An 18,857-nucleotide genomic window follows, 5' to 3' on the forward strand; every position below is an offset into this window, starting at 1 on the left:
GACAAAAGGCAAAGGAGGAAAAACCCAACACCCAACCCCAACCAACCAATTTTCCCTTGCAACCGCTGCAATCGTGTCTGCCTGTCCCGCATCGGACTTGTCAGCCACAAACGAGCCTGCAGCTGACGTGGACTTTTTTACCCCCTCCATAAATCTTCGTCCGCGAAGCCAAGCCAAAGAAAAAATATTTCATGGAATTGCTCTGCAGTAACAGAACAGGAGTGCAGATTCATATAACAATGAGAATTTGGAACCAACAACCAAGTAAAGTTAAAGCAAAGAGTACAGGTGACCCCTGCACCCCAAAATGAGGGGGTCTGGGAGAGAGAACAGTAACAGGCCATTTCAGCTCATGCCACCCGATTATCTTACAACCCCCGGTACGTTTTGAGCAAGTTGTTGAGAAAGTTACATTTCATGTTGATTTATTTACTTTTTTCCTCCAGCATAAATTCTGTGAGAGAAAATTGTACTCAGCAACTCAAATTTCTGAGTAGTAAATTGTGAATCCTTTGAGGATGAATTTCCATGACCCAATGGATTGTTAAGTGAGAGTCACCTGGATACATTTAATGGGAGGCTGGACAAAGATATCAGGGGAGAAGAGAACACAGGTTTTCACTGATAGACATGGAGGAAAAAACAAAAGGAATTCAGGTGGAGCATAAACATCAGTATGGCCTGTTTCAGTCTAATGTTATGAAATCCTATATATGAGGTCACAGAGCATGTTGTACTGTCTCTTGTGATATAAATACAAGATTTTTTTTTAGACCAAATAATATTTCATACTTCCTTCCAAAAGCAGATAAATCATTGTACAAATTGCTATTACAAGCAATAATATAAATGAACCATCTCAATTTACCTGATCATTGATTTCGGCTTTTTGTTGCAGCAAAATCCTAACCAGCTCTTTGTGCCCTCTGTCACATGCCCAATGGAGTAATGCTCGGCCCTAGGGAAGGAAACCAACACATGTTTATTTGCAGGTACTTCATGCAAACTCATCTGCTTTTCTGAGAGAAAAAAGACAAACAATATCTGCAAATGACGAGAGACTGAGTGATCTTTAAGATGAAGTGCTCTTGATATCTGGAAATATTTTTTTTCAAAAAATATAATTCAAATTGAAACAAGGAAGTCTGCAGGTGTTGTAGTTGTAATCAATATACAAAAGTGCTGGAGAAACACAGCAGGTCCAACAGTGTCCATAGTAGGTTGGTATAAACGTATAACCAACATTTCAGGCTTGAGTCCTTGTAAAAGGAGCATTTAAATCATCTTTTTTTTTCTTTCTTCTAGTTGAGGAAGTTCAACATTTGTTAAAAATTCTTCCATCTTGTTTTTATCTCCTACTAGTTTCATATAGTATTGTTTAAACATATTATTTATTTCATTTTGATTTTATGTTATAGTATCAGCTTCTGTTCCTGTGGCATTTATCATTCTGGATAACTCCTCTGCTTTAACATGCCAAGATAACACTGTGTGCCCGTTCTCCTAGTTCGTAATTATTTTTAAAATATCATTTTTTCTGTTCTATATGTTGTATATTTTTGTTCTCTAATATTCTATATTTTTTTCTTATGTTCCTGATATCTGATTTACTTTTTCCAATTTTGTTACATCCTTCTCTAGACCTTCTAAGCCCCTCTTTTGATTTTTAGGGTAAGAAATAATTTGTCCCTCAAATATGCTTTAAGCATATCCCATATTAGAAAACTGTTGTCAGTGGAAAGAAAATTGCTTTCACAAAATATTTCTATCTGTCTCTTAATAAATTCACAAAAATCATTTCTTTTTTAATAATATAACATTAAAGCGGTCTCTGTACACACTTTCTTGCTTTTCCATTATCATGGTAGTTAATGTTAATAGCGAGTGGTCTGATAAAAGTCTTGCCAAATACTTCATTTTTACCACTCTACTTTGTAATTGCGTAGAAATTTAAAACAAGTCAATCCTTGTATGAGTCATGTACCCTTAAGTAGAACAAATAGTCTCTTTTTAAGGGGTTGAGCTGCCTCCATATATCAATTAGATTTAAATCCTTCATAAATGATAGTGTCGTTTTTGAGGCTTCAAGGGCGAAAGCTGCAAAAACGACACTATCATTTATGAAGGATTTAAATTTAATTGATATACGATTTCACTGATTTATCCAATATTGGATCTAAACAAATTGAAATCTCCTCCAATTAATATATTTTACCTTCCCCTGCAGTATTTAAAAAAAGACTATTATCATAATTTGGGGTATAAATATTCATAAACATTCATGATTCTGCAGAATGCTGTTGTGTTCAAACTTCCAGTATTTTGGACCTCACAGCCACAGGTTCTAGTTCAAGCAGGCCAAGGCCCAGTACTATCTACGTCAGATTACAGCTGTTGCAACAAAATACTATGCCATTGCATTGCTGGACCAAGACACCGCAGGGCATATTATGCCGGTCTCCAGGCAACGACAAGTATGAAGTCATCAAAGTTCTGCTCATACATATTTCCGACCCTTCCCGACACAACAGGGCAGCACGACATCTCCATATGGACAGCCTGGGTGACCGCACTCCTTCTGAATGAGTGAATGAGATGGTGACGCTCATGGACAGACACAAGCCCTGAATGCTTTTGAAGCAACTTTTCCACGAGGAAATGCCAGAAGACATACGTTTGCTGCTTGCAGACAAAAACTTTAATGACCCCCATCAGTTAGCAGCCCTTGCTGATGAGTTGTGGCATGCTAAGAAGCATGGTAAACTTTTGGTTGGGCACATAGTGGTATCTTGGCAAAGGGCATGAACTCTGCCCACTCTGGATAGTGGTGCAGTGTCAGACTCGACCGGATGCAGCATAGAGAGCAGTGGTGCTATTACCATCAGAGATGGGGAGCTGCAGACCACCATTGCCATCCACCCTGCACACATCCAGAAAACACCAAAGTTGTTGGTAGTGGCAGTGACAGCCCAGAGGTTAGCATGTTTGCCTCCTCTGGCCCAGACACACGTTCAGGAAAGAAGGACCCTCCTCTCAGGGCCGCCAACAAAGGCAGCATCCAGACATACGGGTCACGGACAATTCCATTCAATTTCAGCTCGTTGCGGTTCAGCTGGTCCTTCACCATTGCTGATGTACCACAGCCACTCTTGGGAGCTGATTTTTTGCGAGCACACTCCCTTCTAGTAGATCTCAAAGATTGCCGCCGAGTTAATTGTAAGACTTTCAACTATCTCGCCTTGTACCCCATGGCATTGCCCACACCACGCCTCTATTCAGTGACGCTCTCAGACAGTGAATACACCAAAATCCAAATGGAATTCCCCAGCATTATAACTCCACAGTTCTCAATGGCCCAAACTAAACATTGAGTACACCACCACATTCCGGCAGCCTATGTGCAATAGAAATCTCCCACTTCTGAACTCACATACTTAAAGGAGAAGGTGGGTACTCTGGTGCCACCTGGCATGGGTCTACAACTTCTTACATTCCGGCTGAGCTCAAGGACTGCCTTTATGATTTCCTGCACAGGAATGCGCACAGGACGCCATTGCTATGGCCATATGAAGGTCCTTTCAAGGTGGTACAGAATGATGGCTCCACATTTGTTATAGACATTGACGGCAGGCAAGAAACGGTTTTCGTAGGTCACCTTAAGCCAGCACATGTGAACCTAGATTAGCTGGTACAGGTGGCATGCCCCCGGCACAGGGGGCGTCCTCCAGCCCCTACTAGCTGTATAGGTGAGACTGTAGTGTCACTTCCGAACTCCGGTTCCTGTGGGGTTGTGGGGGGGGGGGTGAATCACGCCACTCCATTATCAAACCAACATCTGTAGTTGTGGGGCCCCCCCACAGGATCAGGAGTTCCTGGTGGCTGGGGGACACAAAAAACTCTGGGAGGCGATTATGACAGCGTGCCAACTGTAATTATTAAAACTCCTGTGAATGATGAAGGTGGCGGCGCTGCTGTATCAGCATCACTACCGGTGGTGTGGACCTACAGGGAGCAGAGATGCAGTGCTCCCGGGAGGTCCAGCCACTCAGTTGACTGCCATCAGCTCTGCATGGGCTTTGAATGGCCCATTGAGGTAGCTGAAGGTGGTTTTTATTTGAGATCCTGCGACCCTGGGGTATGCGCTCAAGATGGTGGTGCCTATTAATTGGCAGCTGCCACAGTGGGGGGGGGGGGTGGTGGGTACAGACTCTGGGGGAGAATTGGAGCAGGGCAGCAGAAAATGGGAAGACCAACCCGTCTGAGAAGGAGAAGCAGAAGGGATGGGACTGTAACCATGGAGGTGAACCAGTGAGGGAGATCTGAGGTGGGCTGTTGGCAACTCAAGGCGAGGAACCCATGGAAACTACAGGCTGCTGTTGGACGACTCGTGCTGGGCTATGGACTGCTTGAGACTGGCTCAAACTGGCCGGAGGGGTACTAGGTATCGGAAACGGGATGCAAGGAGGTTCCAAGGGCACCAAAGGGTCCCTGACTATGTCGGAGGTTCAGATCTGGAGCTCGGGTTGCCAATTATTTGGAGAGGACTCTGGGTAGCTGTGGAGCCTGCAGAAGCACTGGAGGTGAATCTATGGACACTCAGTGACTCTGGGGGGGACTCTCCTTTGCTTTTCTCTCTCTTATTATAAGAAATGTAAGAGGAGCCTCAGCAATTTCTGCCTGTGGCGAATCTGTCTGCCTTGCAGCAGGCAATAGGGAATTTCATGTAATAGGACACTGCTTTATTACTATGACAATAAATTGAATCTTAATTCTTGAAAATTCCATTAAACAGTTCTGTTGGTTCATCTCACAGACAGCTTCTGTTGTGCTTTATTCACTGTACCACTCGCTACAATATTTTTATTAATTAAAATCGCTACACCTCTTGGTGTTTATCCAAATGATATTAATTGCCCCACCCATCCTCTTTAATTTTGCATGTTCCAATTTGGTCAGATTTTGTTTTTGTAAAAAGATTACATCTGCCTTTAATTTTTTTTTATAGGCATGCCAAGACTCATTCTCTCTTAACAGTTTGTTAATTCCATAAACATTAAAACTAATAAATTTTAATGCTCTATCCATTTTCTTCTTTAAAACAATATTTTTTAAACAGTAAAATCTCTTTTACCTTTAAATAATAGTGATCCTTTACCTTTAAGATAAACACACAATGTCCCTGTCTCAATGGTGACATATATACAGAGCTCCGAAAGCCTGCGACAGAAGCCTGTGGAATCTCTCTAGGAAAAGAACCTCCCTCTAGTATCATCTTTTTTTGTTACTCCTTTCCAGGCACCATTCTCCCCCTTCGACCAATGTCTCCACCCTGCTACCACTTTTCTCAGAATTTTCTCTTTACTGAGCTCTCCATGAGATTTCTACACTCTACTTTTAAACAATAAATACAAGACAGTTTAACAAAAAAATTTAAAAATACAGCTTTTAATACTTTTATTTAGTTCTATTATAAATATTTTCATAATCATCTCCCTCGATAACCTTAACTTTTTTTTAAAAAATCCAAACTTTGCAGAAAGTTTTCCACTTTGTTCTTGGTCTTGAAAAATCATCTGTTCCTTTCTACTACTTCGACCCTCAAAGTCGCAGGATATATCATTGAGTATTTCAAGTTTTTAAGCATGTAATTGTCTTTTCACATCTTCAATTTTTTTATTTGTTTAATCAAGATCAGGCTAAAATCTTGAAAAAAAAAAGTTTCTTTTCATGATCAACCTTGGGTGAGCCATTATTCTGCTTAGAGTAATCATATGTTGCTTCCAGAATTATCTCCCATTCTTGGTAGCTTAAAAGTCTCACTAGAACTGGTCTTGGACTCTTGGGTCCAAGTGTTCGGTGAGCTCTCTCGATATGCAGTTTTTCTCAAAATTTGCCTTCTCCCAACACCCGTGGGATCCATTTTTGAAAAAGATTCACTGGGTCTCTTCCCTCTAATCCTTCTTCCAGTCCAATGATTCGGACATTATTCCGTCGACTAAAGTTCTCCATTTAGTCAATTTTGTCCAGCAATCGTTGCTTATCCATCTCCCATTCTTTGGCTTTTTTTTATTTTGAAGTCTCAAGCTTTTCATGCATTTTTGTCGGTTCAATCTCTGCTCAACCCATTCTCTCCATCAGGTCTTCTGCAATCTCTTTTATTTAGGTCATTTTCTCCATCACATCTCTCATCACCATTTCAACGCTTATGAATTGGTTACTTAAAATCTCATTTTTTTTCCCAGGATGATGTTCAATTCCTGACCTGACTCCCCAGTTTTACCTGATTTTGCTGGCCCCGTCGCCATTTTTGCACAGCTCCCTTTCAGACTTTCACCCTATATTCCCAGTTGAATAGTAGGTTCTTCAGTCTTTGTTCTCGGCTACCTTGGCTTCTTCATACTAGCTTTATCCATTTTCTTGATTTTCAAGTTTTGACCATCTATTTAGTACTCTTCACAGAGAGCTCAACCAAAACACATCTGTCTAAGTCCTTCACATGGCCACACACCCCTCAGTTTAAAAATTCTGATTATGCAAAAGCTTAGTCAATTGCAGGTTTTGCTGGTTAATTGTGAATAATAATTTTATTTGTGGTTGAGAATTCTTATTGACATATCTTGGAGATCATCTGTCACAAACCATTACATTTTCAGGACATCTTACGCTGAACCAAAAGTCGAGCTACCAATTCAAACACAGAAGCTCAAATGTTATCTAATGTACAAACATATATACAAATTTATCTAAGGAAGGATTTATCCCTCATTGAACATCATGCACCACGTTTTACTGACTGAAAAACACAATTTCAATATCACAGCATGATGCAAAATCTAAGCAATTGCTGAAATTACATCAAATGCCAGGAGAACCGTTCTGGTTGAAAAGGCAGATATTTGATCTGTGTTTTTAAATGAACCCTACTGAATTCTACATGTCTCAATCCATGAATGTATAAGGATTGCAGTTGTTCAAGTGTGTGACATATTTTATTCTTTTTAAATGTTGAGGATGGTGAGATGAGTGGAGTCACGTTAAATTGCTTTGATTTGCTGCAACAGTGTACTGCCCTCTACTGCTCATGCCCTTTCAGCTTCTGGATAATAATCCAATCACCATTCCCGAATATCTGCTCTGAAATTGCCAGTTACACTTGATCAGCAAGCCATTAAAAAAATACAATTGAGCCACATATTTTGGTGTGCTTTCAAGTTATAGTGGTAAACTGGTTTACTGTCCTTTAATTACCAATGGTATTAAAGCAACATGTTATGCATTCTATCGTTGCAGAAAGTCTGTGTATTGTGCAGTTTATTAAAATTTGGTCAATTAATTTTGGTACAAATTTAACTGAAGCTCTATTCAGTTCACAAATAACAAATATTAGAGCAACTACATATCCTTCATGGGTAGGTAGCTAGAATTTAAACAAATTTCACCTAGAAGCAAGGACAGAGTGGGCTCAAAGCATCTTTCAAAAGTTTTAAGAATTGATCCAGATTTTCTAGTTCAGAGCAGTTGAAATAATGAATGGATGTGTGATTTGTTTCCTTTGTGAGGAAGTAATTAAAAACAAGTAGAGGGATTATGTAAATTCAAAAATCAACAGATTGAAATTAACAATGTTGCTTTCCTATTTAAATAAACAAAAATGTATAATTCATAAATCAATCATTAGAAAAATCCCAGAATAACCTTCAAACAATGAAAAAGCGATGGGAACATATGGAGAAACAAACAACCTGTTGGAGGAACTCAGTATGTTGAGTAGCATTCATTAGGCTTGTCTTGATGAAGATTTCTGTCCTGAACCTTTGACAATTCTTTTTGTCCCTTTGATGCTGCTTGACCTGCAAAGATCCAATGTACTGTATATTGGACCTTGGTTCAATAATGCAGTGGTTGAGGACACTATATTGCCTCAACCTACGAATACTTTTCAGTTCAGAATTTTACTACTTCAGTGGAATTTTTCCCTTCACGTACCAAGGGAAAGATTGGCATTAGTGCAAAGTTAATTATTTTAATGCTGAATTGTTTGCTAATGTTATAATACAGGAATGTGTACTCTAGTCTTGCCAAATTAAAAACAACATATCAACATTTTAATGTGAATTTCTAACAAATGTGCTAATATTGAGAATTTAAATATATTAACAGAATAGTTATTATAAAATGGAGATAAAAGTATGCAATGAATTGAGAAACTATCACTGAAGTACACACCTCCTCATCCTTTAGGTTAACATCCACATTCTGAGATACAAGGGCTTTTAAAATATGATCAATGTTGTTCTCTCTGCAATGATCAAATATTGTTTTGTCTTCTTCCCTGCAAAATGACAGAAATAAAATATTTTAATACAGGCGGTATAAAAGCTCAAGAGAGACCACAAAATGATGAGACGGAAGACAGAAGTGTATTTTAGCAACTTCATTTGTCTGGAGAAAACCAAAAAGACCCCATTCAATTTTCACTTTTGCCCAAAATCCTTTGAAAATACTATATTCATCTTACAGTTCTAGTAATTTATAACTCACGTAAAATAAGTTACAAGGGCACACAATTAACTGTGCACCAAAAGATTCTGGGCTGGAGCTCCAAGGCACAATCTTTAAGTCAGTCTAAACAAGCAGTCCACTGAACTATATTGTGGGTACTGCATTATTCAGAGCACCAAGGCTAAAATGAGAATTTAAACCAACTTCTTCTGATCTTCACTAAAATACGACACCAGTTGAAGACATATACATTTCGCTCATCGACAATAACCTTTCTGTAACATGCGGCCGTTCTTAAAATTATGTTTGTTCTCCACATGGAGGTTCCAATTATCGAATGAACATTTGAAAGTCAATGTCAATTTAATGCTGCCAGTGTTATGGTTCTTGAGTTATATAATGAGGTTAACATGCTTTGAAAAAAGACCAGCTGGATCAGTGAACATCTGAGGGTATTTATTTTTACTCTACTTCAAGTGAAAAAGATTGACCTAATAACCATCAATATGGATGGCTTGCCTTTCAGAGGGAAGCATATGTCAATCTTAGATTTTACCACCTTGGACCCGAGTCAATAGAAATTAATTGCTGAGGATACTTGTCACGAGATAGATGTATCACATTACTGCACCCTGGGATTGTGGAATACAAAACAATACCAAAATGACTGTACACTAATTGCAATCTATTTTTAATCACTAAAATGAAAAGCTCCTTTACAAATTCAAGGAAGTGGAAAACAAACTCAAAACCTTCACACAAATGAAAGAGATCAGGTCGCTCAACAACCTCTGTCTTGGATGCTTGATTGAATGAAACATACAGTAAATTCCTCAAACCAACAAGTGAAAAGACATAAAAGAATAAAATTCTTGGCAGTGGTTTCAGCTATTTGGCAATACATAAATGTAAATTCTCTCTAGTTTGCAGAATAAATCAGCAGATTGATAAAATGGCAAGGAGAGCATTCAAGGACAATGTCAGAAGCTCTCACTTTTCTTTAGTTTGTTCCTGAGATGTAACACAATTATTCATTGAGATGCTCCAAGAATGAAACAGTTAGTATCAAGCTTTCATATGTTACAGCATTGTATTAAGAGTGTGGAATTGGAAACGTGTGTAGGCCAGGACCAACAGATTCCCTTTCTTGGAAAGAACGATGGATCACAAGATCCATTTCAGTGTCACTAGTGCTCACAATTTTTCAAGATTTTTTGAATTAATATTCAAGATTTTCCATGGAGGGATCTAAGCTGTCTGTGGACTGTTGTTCAGTAATATAGGCACTTGTATATTCTCTGTGTGTAACTTATAACTGAGGAACTTTGTAATGTTGTTCTTAAGTGGTGTCATACAATTCAATTCACCAATATTATTTTTTGAATGCCAGATGATCCATTGATTGTTAGTGGTAGAAAGAGAAAGGTAAAAGACATAATTACTACAGTAATTAAACTTATCCACATAGTACTTTAAGATCCAATTTTAATTACAACTGATCTTTGCAGGGGTGGAATGAGTAACTTGATAACACTTCTTGTTACCACAATGTAATTTGTTTACATGTTCTATTTCATATTTCTTATTCTATCTTGTCATAGCACAAGTCATTTCATAACATTCAAAGAGTTGAAAAGGTACAAATAATATCAAATTATATGTAAATTTAGTACTGGTTTGCATCTGGTTATGGTGCAAAGACACAAGTTTAAACAATTTGGATCCTGACAACATGACATGGTGTCATGGTTAGAGTCTGTTGGAAAGCAGCACGTAAAAGACTAAAGCAACCTCGTGTTACTCCATACATCCATTTATCAGAGGGAAAATGTAGCAGGGAAAAACATCTATGAACATTAGCATGAATAACTGATGAAGGAAGCTTATACTACTACTAAGGTGACGCTGCTAAAAGATGACACATGAGCTGAACATGTTCAAAAGTGAGTCCACATAGGATTCCTGCAGTAGTTATTGTTTATGTTGAGACTTCCCCTGGGAGAAATTTTCACTAATCTATAATTATCATTCTGCTTTAATCACTTCCCTACTTCAGAGGCTACTGTGCAAAAGCTGCAAGAAAGCTCATTAACTGAGCACATCTCTTCTCCCCTGTCACTGCCACTGTCTAATTGCAATGTGTGAACATTATCTATCACCACAAGTGTGATTTTATTCATAATAAAGTGGAGAATGGATGAGGGTGTGGGGAGGGTCTCCAAGGCACAAGTCACAGCCGATTCACAGCTTTTTAATTATTTTATGGCCAGACGCTTCTTGCAAGTTGAATAAATTGATAACTGAGTTTATTCCCTTTTGCACCCAGATGTCAATTCCTGAAAAGATTAGAGGGGGATGGGGAGCTGTGTGGCAAAGTATTCGATAGTCTGTGTAATGTCTAAATAGCCCTCCATCCCTGATAAATTAGGATGAGCTGCCAAAACAGTTCATCTGTCTGTCAGAGTAACTAACCAGCCCATCACAAAGACTGAGTGGATTAGTTAAGACTGGTCCCAGGGACCAGTTGGCTGCAGGAATCAATGATGAAACAGTGTGGAGTCCAAGTTAAGTTACAACACAATCAGTGGACGTGAGGTCTGCGAAAAAGATTGAAGGATTGAGGTGGGTTTAAATCCCACCTCAGCTGAGTGCAAGCAACCACTAAAAAATCCAATCAAGCCCAGGACCATGTACAATTAGCTCAGCTATTCACTGAGAAAATCAACGATGGAATGCAGGCATAGGTTCCACTCACAAAATAAATAGATGATAAGCTCCTTATATTTGTTCAGTAACTGATAGACAGTGATAAAGATGCCTGTTTGCACACAATTAAAAAATATTTTAAGTTATTTCTATAAGTAACCCATTCTTCAGCAATACAATCAAATCTTTTGAGGAATTATATTAACTCCATTCTCCCCACAGATATTAACTGGCCTGCAGTGTTTTTTTTCCAGGTTTGTCTGTGTTTAATTTTCCACCATCTTGACTTTTCCTCTCACCTCCAGTTTAGATAGTTTCACCAGGAAGATTTTTAAGCATGTTCATAGTGGGAATATGAAGCTCTTCTATTCTCAAAATATCACTCGCTCACAGGCCATGACGATCAGTTGTTTAGATTCGTTTATTTTTATAGCACATTTAAAACAACTCACATTGACTTAAGTGCTGTACAGATGATAAATTACATCTCAACTTAACCAGCTGTTTAAAGTGCAGTGTAAAATGGGTACTCGAGGTTCAGAATTGTACATACAACATGGTTGTAATCAACAATCACCTCAAAGTCCTTGCAAGTAAAAATACAACTTCAATCTGGATTTAGAAGAGTTAAAGGAAGGGGCTGATTTGATGTAGGGAGGACTGTTGTTCCACAGTTTTGTTTGTCAAACCTGAAGGTGGAATTGAATATCACACCAAGGGATTTGACGTGTGGTTTGGTGAAGATGGATAAGTTATTAGATGGATAAGTTATTTTGGTGAAGTTGGATGATCTCGGATTTGCCTTTGTTTAACTGCAGGAAATTTTAAGCCATCCAGCATTTTATGTCCTCCCAGACAGTCATTGAGGCTGGTTATTTTTGCTTGATCATTGGGCTTCAGGGGAGATGGAGCTGAGTATCATCAACGTAGCAGTGGAAGGCGATGCCGTGTTTTTGGATGATAAGGCCAAGGGGAAGCATTTGTAAGGACAAGAGAATGGGACCCAGAGTAGACCCTTGTGGGGCCCCACAGGAAAGGGTAGCAGAGAAGAATGAAAATTTGCCCATGTTGGCTGAGACTTGTATCAGGAGACTAATATTTCTTGGCACATTGTGAAATATGTAGGTCTGGAAAACTAATGCTTACACGACAATGCTGGTGGTACAAAAATGAGGGCTTAATTGATATTATGTCAAAGAAAGCAAAAGTAAATGCTATTGTTCACCTTGCAAGGAAGAAATTTAAAAAATAAGATAAATAGATAAATATTAGAATCCTTGGATCCAACTCAACTACTTCCCAGATGTAAAGCAGCGCCTTAAAAAGGCAGCCATCATAAAGCATCTCTATCACCCTGGTTGCAACCTCTTTCGCTGTTAGCTTTATGTAGAAGGTACAGAAGTCTGAAGTTTGGTACCTCTAGGCTGAAAAGCAGCTTTTTTTAACCCACAGGTATCAGGCTCTTGACCCTTACGTGACCTTAACCCTAACCATAAAATATTCCACAACCATCAAAAGATCTGTCTACACTAGTGAAGCATCCATTTTTTTTGTAGTAACTGCATCTGTGAATACTTATTTAACTATCATTTATTATTTCTTTTTCTGTTTCATGACATAGTGTGGTAATTTAATTTGTACTATTATAGTTTTTGCATCTTAAGTAGCTGCATGTCAGCAGCAAATAGAATTTTGGTGCATCAGTACTTATATATATGACAATAAACTCTCACACTTCCCTCCTATTTCACTAGAATTACTTGCATTATTCTTGTTTTGTCAGGGAACCACCTTTTAAAACTTCAGCTTTTCATCACCTTTTAAAAGTAAATGTTGCTCTCCTTTCTGCTCCATTTACTAAATCACCATTCCTGGCTCACAAGCCTCTCTTACAATCTCTGTTAATGAGTCCATTTACTCAATAAAGATTGAATACTGCAATCATCTTCTTGGAGATGCTCTTCATTTTTATTGTGTAGGCATCAATGTGAAGGGGACTCAGTAAAGTCAAAACAGCAGAATAAATGGCATTATCAAATAATCCCATCTTTCAACCTCACATGAACTCATTACAAAAATACCAAGTTAGATAAATTATAAATACACTCATTTTCCCTCCCTCTCCACCCTTAACAGTACACCAACAATGTCCAAAAAAATAATCCCTTGAATTAATTTTCAACCCATTAGTCAAGGATGAAATGAAAACTGCTTCGAGCAAGTGACTGGTAGAGCTCCATCAAATTCCCCAACTAATTCCATCTCGTAGGCTGAAGTAACTCCTGTTTCTTTTTTCCTCTCCTCTTTGACTCCCACATGGCTCTGCAGTGATTGAATCTCCCCATGTGGGAATTGCAGGTGTAAACATGAGCCCAATCACCATAGTGCTCTGCACTGGGAGTGACAGAGCACTGTGCGATAACATATTCATCACAATCATTATTTCAGCTTTAATAAACAACATAAACAAGTTTTTTCAATACCTTGTATAACTTTTGATATGGAGTTTTATATGTTAAATACTTTTAATTACTCCTCATTCCTCTAGGAAAGTTATTCCTGAATATTCCAAATATATTTTCTATATTTCAGGCAAAATAAGATCCATAGTTTTGGAGCTTATCGTATTTTCTCTGAACAAAATGTACTTTATTTGCTATCAGGTGGAGACCTCTCCCAATTTATTGGCTATCGTCAACGTTAGTTTCATTTTAAAAATCCCCATTTTGATTGAGGTGTTTATAGAGGTGATTTATTTTGCTGACCAAGGATTTAATTAAAATATAAAAAAATGTTTTCCCCTTTCCTATCAACTTGTACACATAGCAACTCTGAGGACTAGCACTCATGCATTCCAGTAACTGAAAAAAAAATCACACCATAACGAAAATACAAACAATAGCAACATTTATTTATCTCCAGCCTAATGCTTTTATTTCAAGTGTCCTATCTAGAAAAGCAGTAATACTCTTCGAAGCTATGGAGAAAGCACACAGCTGAACCAAGTATGGTAGAAGATTACTTTATGTTTGAAAAGGGAGCCAAAAAATACTTGAAAAAAAAATACCACAAGGATTTTGCCAGGTGCAATAGTGGCACAGCTACTTCCTCAGAAAAAACAGTGACCTGGATGCAATTCTCTCCTCAGTTGATATTTGTATGACATGTTATTCTTGTGACTACATAGGTTTCCTCTAGGTGCTTGTATTGTGGAGGGTTGTGGCAGTCATGTGACAGCAGTGCTTATTACCTGGTCAGAAGACACACCATCTGCCAATCAAGGTTTGATCCCACCCCACCTATTAATGCACACTTGATCATTGGACCCTTTAAGTAGTGGGTAAGTACCGGCATCACCTACGGCTCCTAGAACGCTTCCACCAGCGTTGTCTCCGCTCCATCCTCAACATTCATTGGAGCGCTTTCATCCCTAACGTCGAAGTACTCGAGATGGCAGAGGTCGACAGCATCGAGTCCACGCTGCTGAAGATCCAGCTGCGCTGGGTGGGTCACGTCTCCAGAATGGAGGACCATCGCCTTCCCAAGATCGTGTTATATGGCGAGCTCTCCACTGGCCACCGTGACAGAGGTGCACCAAAGAAAAGGTACAAGGACTGCCTAAAGAAATCTCTTGGTGCCTGCCACATTGACCACCGCCAGTGGGCTGATATCGCCTCAAACCGTGCATCTTGGCGCCTCACAGTTTGGCGGGCAGCAACCTCCTTTGAAGAAGACCGCAGAGCCCACCTCACTGACAAAAGGCAAAGGAGGAAAAACCCAACACCCAACCCCAGCCCACCAATTTTCCCCTGCAACCGCTGCAACCGTGTCTGCCTGTCCCGCATCAGACTTGTCAGCCACAAACAAGCCTGCAGCTGACGTGGACATTTACCCCCTCCTTAAATCTTCGTCCGCGAAGCCAAGCCAAAGAAAAGAAGTGACTGGAAGATATTCTAAGAGACTGGATACACAATTCTTTGATCTGATTAAGGATAGTCAACATGGCTTTGTGCATGGTAGCCTGTCTAAATAATCTTAGTGTTATTCAAGGAGGTTAGCAGGAAAGTTGATGAAGGAACTATAGTAAAGCCTTTGACAAGGGCCTTCATGGAAGCTTTGTCAAGAAGGTTTAGTTGCTCGGTATTTAGGATGAAGAAGTAAATTGGATTAGACATTGGCTTTGCTGAAAAGCCAGGGAGTGATAGTGGACAATTGTTCCTTATGGGAAGCCTGTGACTAGACGTGTGCCTCAGGGATTGGTGCTGGATCCATTGTTGTTTGTCATCTATATTAATGATCTGGATGATAGCATGGTAAACTAGATCAGCAATTTTTCATATGACACAAAGATTAGGGGTGTAGTTGTCAATGAGGAATGTTTTCAAAGTTTGCAGTAGGATCTGGACCAGCAGGAAAAATGGGTTGCAAAATAGCAGACAGAATTTAAATCAAACCAATGTGAGGTGTTATACTTTGGAAGGACAAACCAGCATAGGACTCACATGATAAATAGTAGGGTACTGAGGAGTGCAGTGGAGCAGTAGGATTTGGGAATACAGCTAAGTAATCCCTTGAAAGTGGTGTCAGAGAAAGGGTTGTAAACAGGGCTTTAGGAACATTGGCTATAAATCAAAATTCTGAGTACAGGAGTTTGGATGGTATGCTGAAGTTGCAAAGACATTTGTGAGGCCACATTTAGAAGATTATGTGCAATTTTGGTCACCTACCTACAGGAAATATATCTATGTCTGAAAGAGAACAGAAAATTTACAAGGATGATGATGGGACTTGAGAATCTGAGTTATTGAGAAAGATTAAATAAGTTATGATTTTATTCCTTGGAGCATTACAGAATGAGGGGAAATTTGATAGAAGGATACAAAATAATGAGGGATATAGAGTAAATATAAGCAAGGTTTTTCCACTGAGGTTGGTGAGACAAGAACAAGAGGACATGGGTTAAGGGTGTAAGATGAAATGTTTAAGGGAAACATAAGCAGCATATCTGCTCTCCTACACCATGATCAGCCTTTTTGTGATCAATCAAGAATTATTCATTATGCAAGTACAAATTGCTGCTTTCAAACAACTAATAAACATGTTTGTAGATTGTTAACTTTAAAAAAAAACAAGGAAAACATGCACTCAATTTTGTTTATTTACTATTGGGTATCCTCTTATTATTGCCACATTTTTTCCCTTGGGTGTTGACAAGTGAAGCGATAAAATGCAGGGTTTTGCTTCATTACTACATATTAACAAAAGGAACCTCAGGCAAGCTCTTGTAAAAATGAAAATAGCTCAGAGGCCTATGTAGGCTCATTCTACCAAATAACTTTTACATAAACATGGAAAAACATAAATCCCTGTAGGATAGTACCAAACACGAAACACAAAAATCTCAGTACCATTTTTGTTGTTCTGTTTCTATTTTTATTCCTGATGTATATATCCCAAGTTTCAAATAATTAAAATATTTTCACTACAGAATTCTATTCCTCAACACCCTTCAGTTCCCTCCTGGCATTGACGATCTTTATATTTCCATTTTCTTAATGTCTTATCTACACTGTAGAATTTTGCAGGACTGCAATGGGTCTTTTACTTTTGTTTGTGCTGCACCTCAATATACTTCAACTCTACTTCATCTGACCTTCAGCCTAATATTCCATTCCTTTTTCCATGCACGAACTGGCATCTGTCCATTCATTCTGACAACTGATCTAAAGTCCCCGGAGATCACTGCACCCCTTATTGGCTAAATGCTGGACATTGGAGAAACCCACTGCTTTCAATTATCAAACCATTTTCTTCTTGTTAAAACATTGGTTTGCATAAATATTTACGTGTGCACATTAGCAAAAGCAATAGACATCCAACTCCTTCAATCAGTATTATATTATAAACAATTCTTTAATTCCATTTGAAGAACAAAAATTGGATCCATTCTGCTTTTTCCTTTTATAATCACACTCCACAATTATTATATCCAAATTCTAACAGGGTTAGAGTTAGGGTTACAAAACATATTAAATAGATTTCCAGACTATAACAGAGTATATAGAAATGTTTTTGGGAGATAAATTAGGAAAGGTTTATTAGTGTAGGTCACATATGAACACTTTAAAACAGATCTTATTTAAAGTACTGGAGCTCTGCCCCATGCTAGACATATCAGCTCCACAACCTTTGCAAGAGCTTTAAAGAGTGCTTAAGACACTTTACTAATGGACTGTTGTTTACAAAAGACAACAGATGAATGATCTTGTGGAGCCGCAGACTGTCTGGAAGAGAGCTTGTTGTTCTAAGAGGGCCATGTGGTTTTACAAGCAGAGAGAGTCAAACAGGCTTTCTCTCACAGAGAGGGAGAGACACAGAGATCACTTGTACAGTGTTACAGCCAGCAGACAGCAAATGGGACTGAAACAGGACAAGGTTATGGAAAGCCCATTTGGGAGACTTCCTGGTCAAAGCCCTTGTGGTTCATGCAAGAGGAGAGGACTGGCTGCCTAATGTTTCACTTGGAATAAGGAAAACAAGAAAGAACTCTGTGGTGACTTGAAAGAAAGAGGTTATCATCTAGAGAACCCTGTTAGGGCAACTTTCTTCAACAAGACACTGAAGTGGCTGATGGAAGTAAATGTACAACAAATTTCTCTCTGAAAACTGACAAGAACCTTCCTGAGCTGTAATCATTATTCTTTCAAGCACCAAAGCCTGGTGAACTTTATAAATGTTAAATTCTATGCACAGTATAAGAATTGCCTGCAACTAGTGAACTTGGAGGATTGAGAAGTGGGATTGGGCTGTGAACCAAAGAACTTTTCTGAACTTACACACACATTATATCAACGTGCACTTAGAATTAGAAGGGGGTTAAGTTACATTAAGTAAGTCAATAGTGATAAGTTAAAGTTTGATTCTATTTTCATGTTTAAAGATAATTAAAAGCAACTTTTGTTTAAGTAACCATTTGTCTTGGTGAATACCTATTGCTGCTGGGTTTTGGGGTCCTCTGGGCTCGTAACAAGACACATACTAAATTTTTAACTATTCAATAAATATTTGAAATATACATGTTTCAAATAAAATCTACCTTCAACAAATTTATTTTGATTGCCCTTTCTACCTATATATTTAAGTATTTCTAAACGCACACTCTTTGTAACACTCAACAAGTCAGGTCATGTGATATTAGACTACATTTATGACAATGTTATGAGTTTATTGTCATACACATAAGTATAATGTGCATAAGCACAAAAAATTCTTACTTGCTGCAACCAAACAGGTACTTTTTGTTAAAAAAAAACACAAACACAAGTGCACAAGTTGGACCGAGGGCCTGTTTCCACTCTGTATGACTCAATGACTTCAATAGTTACCATCAAGTTATTCTAGTACAGAAAGAATCATCAAATAAAAGACAGGCAATAAATATTCACATTTACAGTTAGTGCATGAAAAATAATAGCACTTCCATAGTCCTGAGAGATTGTTTTGTGATCCCACAGTAGTTTATGGTTAGGGTATGCAAGAGCGGATCACCATTGGAAAAAAATCTGTTCTTAAACTTAATGGTGCTGGAATTCAAGCCTCTTCATTTTCGACCCAAAGCTAGCAGCAAGAAGAGTTTATGACCAGAGTGA

General features: G+C 38.5%; 1 protein-coding gene across 11 annotated transcripts in view; it reads right to left on the bottom strand.

Moving 5' to 3' along the window:
- The window catches only part of LOC138763404 (acyl-CoA-binding domain-containing protein 6-like), a 552,989-nt gene that overhangs the window by 192,170 nt on the left and 341,962 nt on the right, over nt 1–18,857 (bottom strand). For all 11 annotated transcript variants that reach the window (XM_069937486.1, XM_069937482.1, XM_069937485.1 and 8 more), the window contains 2 exons: nt 8,227–8,332; nt 869–958 (listed from right to left, as the gene is read on the bottom strand). In XM_069937486.1, the coding sequence (XP_069793587.1) occupies nt 869–958; nt 8,227–8,332 (196 nt within the window). The remainder of the gene's footprint in view (nt 1–868; nt 959–8,226; nt 8,333–18,857) is intronic.

Source organism: Narcine bancroftii, chromosome 5 (genome assembly GCF_036971445.1).
Source record: "Narcine bancroftii isolate sNarBan1 chromosome 5, sNarBan1.hap1, whole genome shotgun sequence".
In the NCBI taxonomy this organism is placed as follows: Eukaryota; Metazoa; Chordata; class Chondrichthyes; order Torpediniformes; family Narcinidae; genus Narcine; species Narcine bancroftii.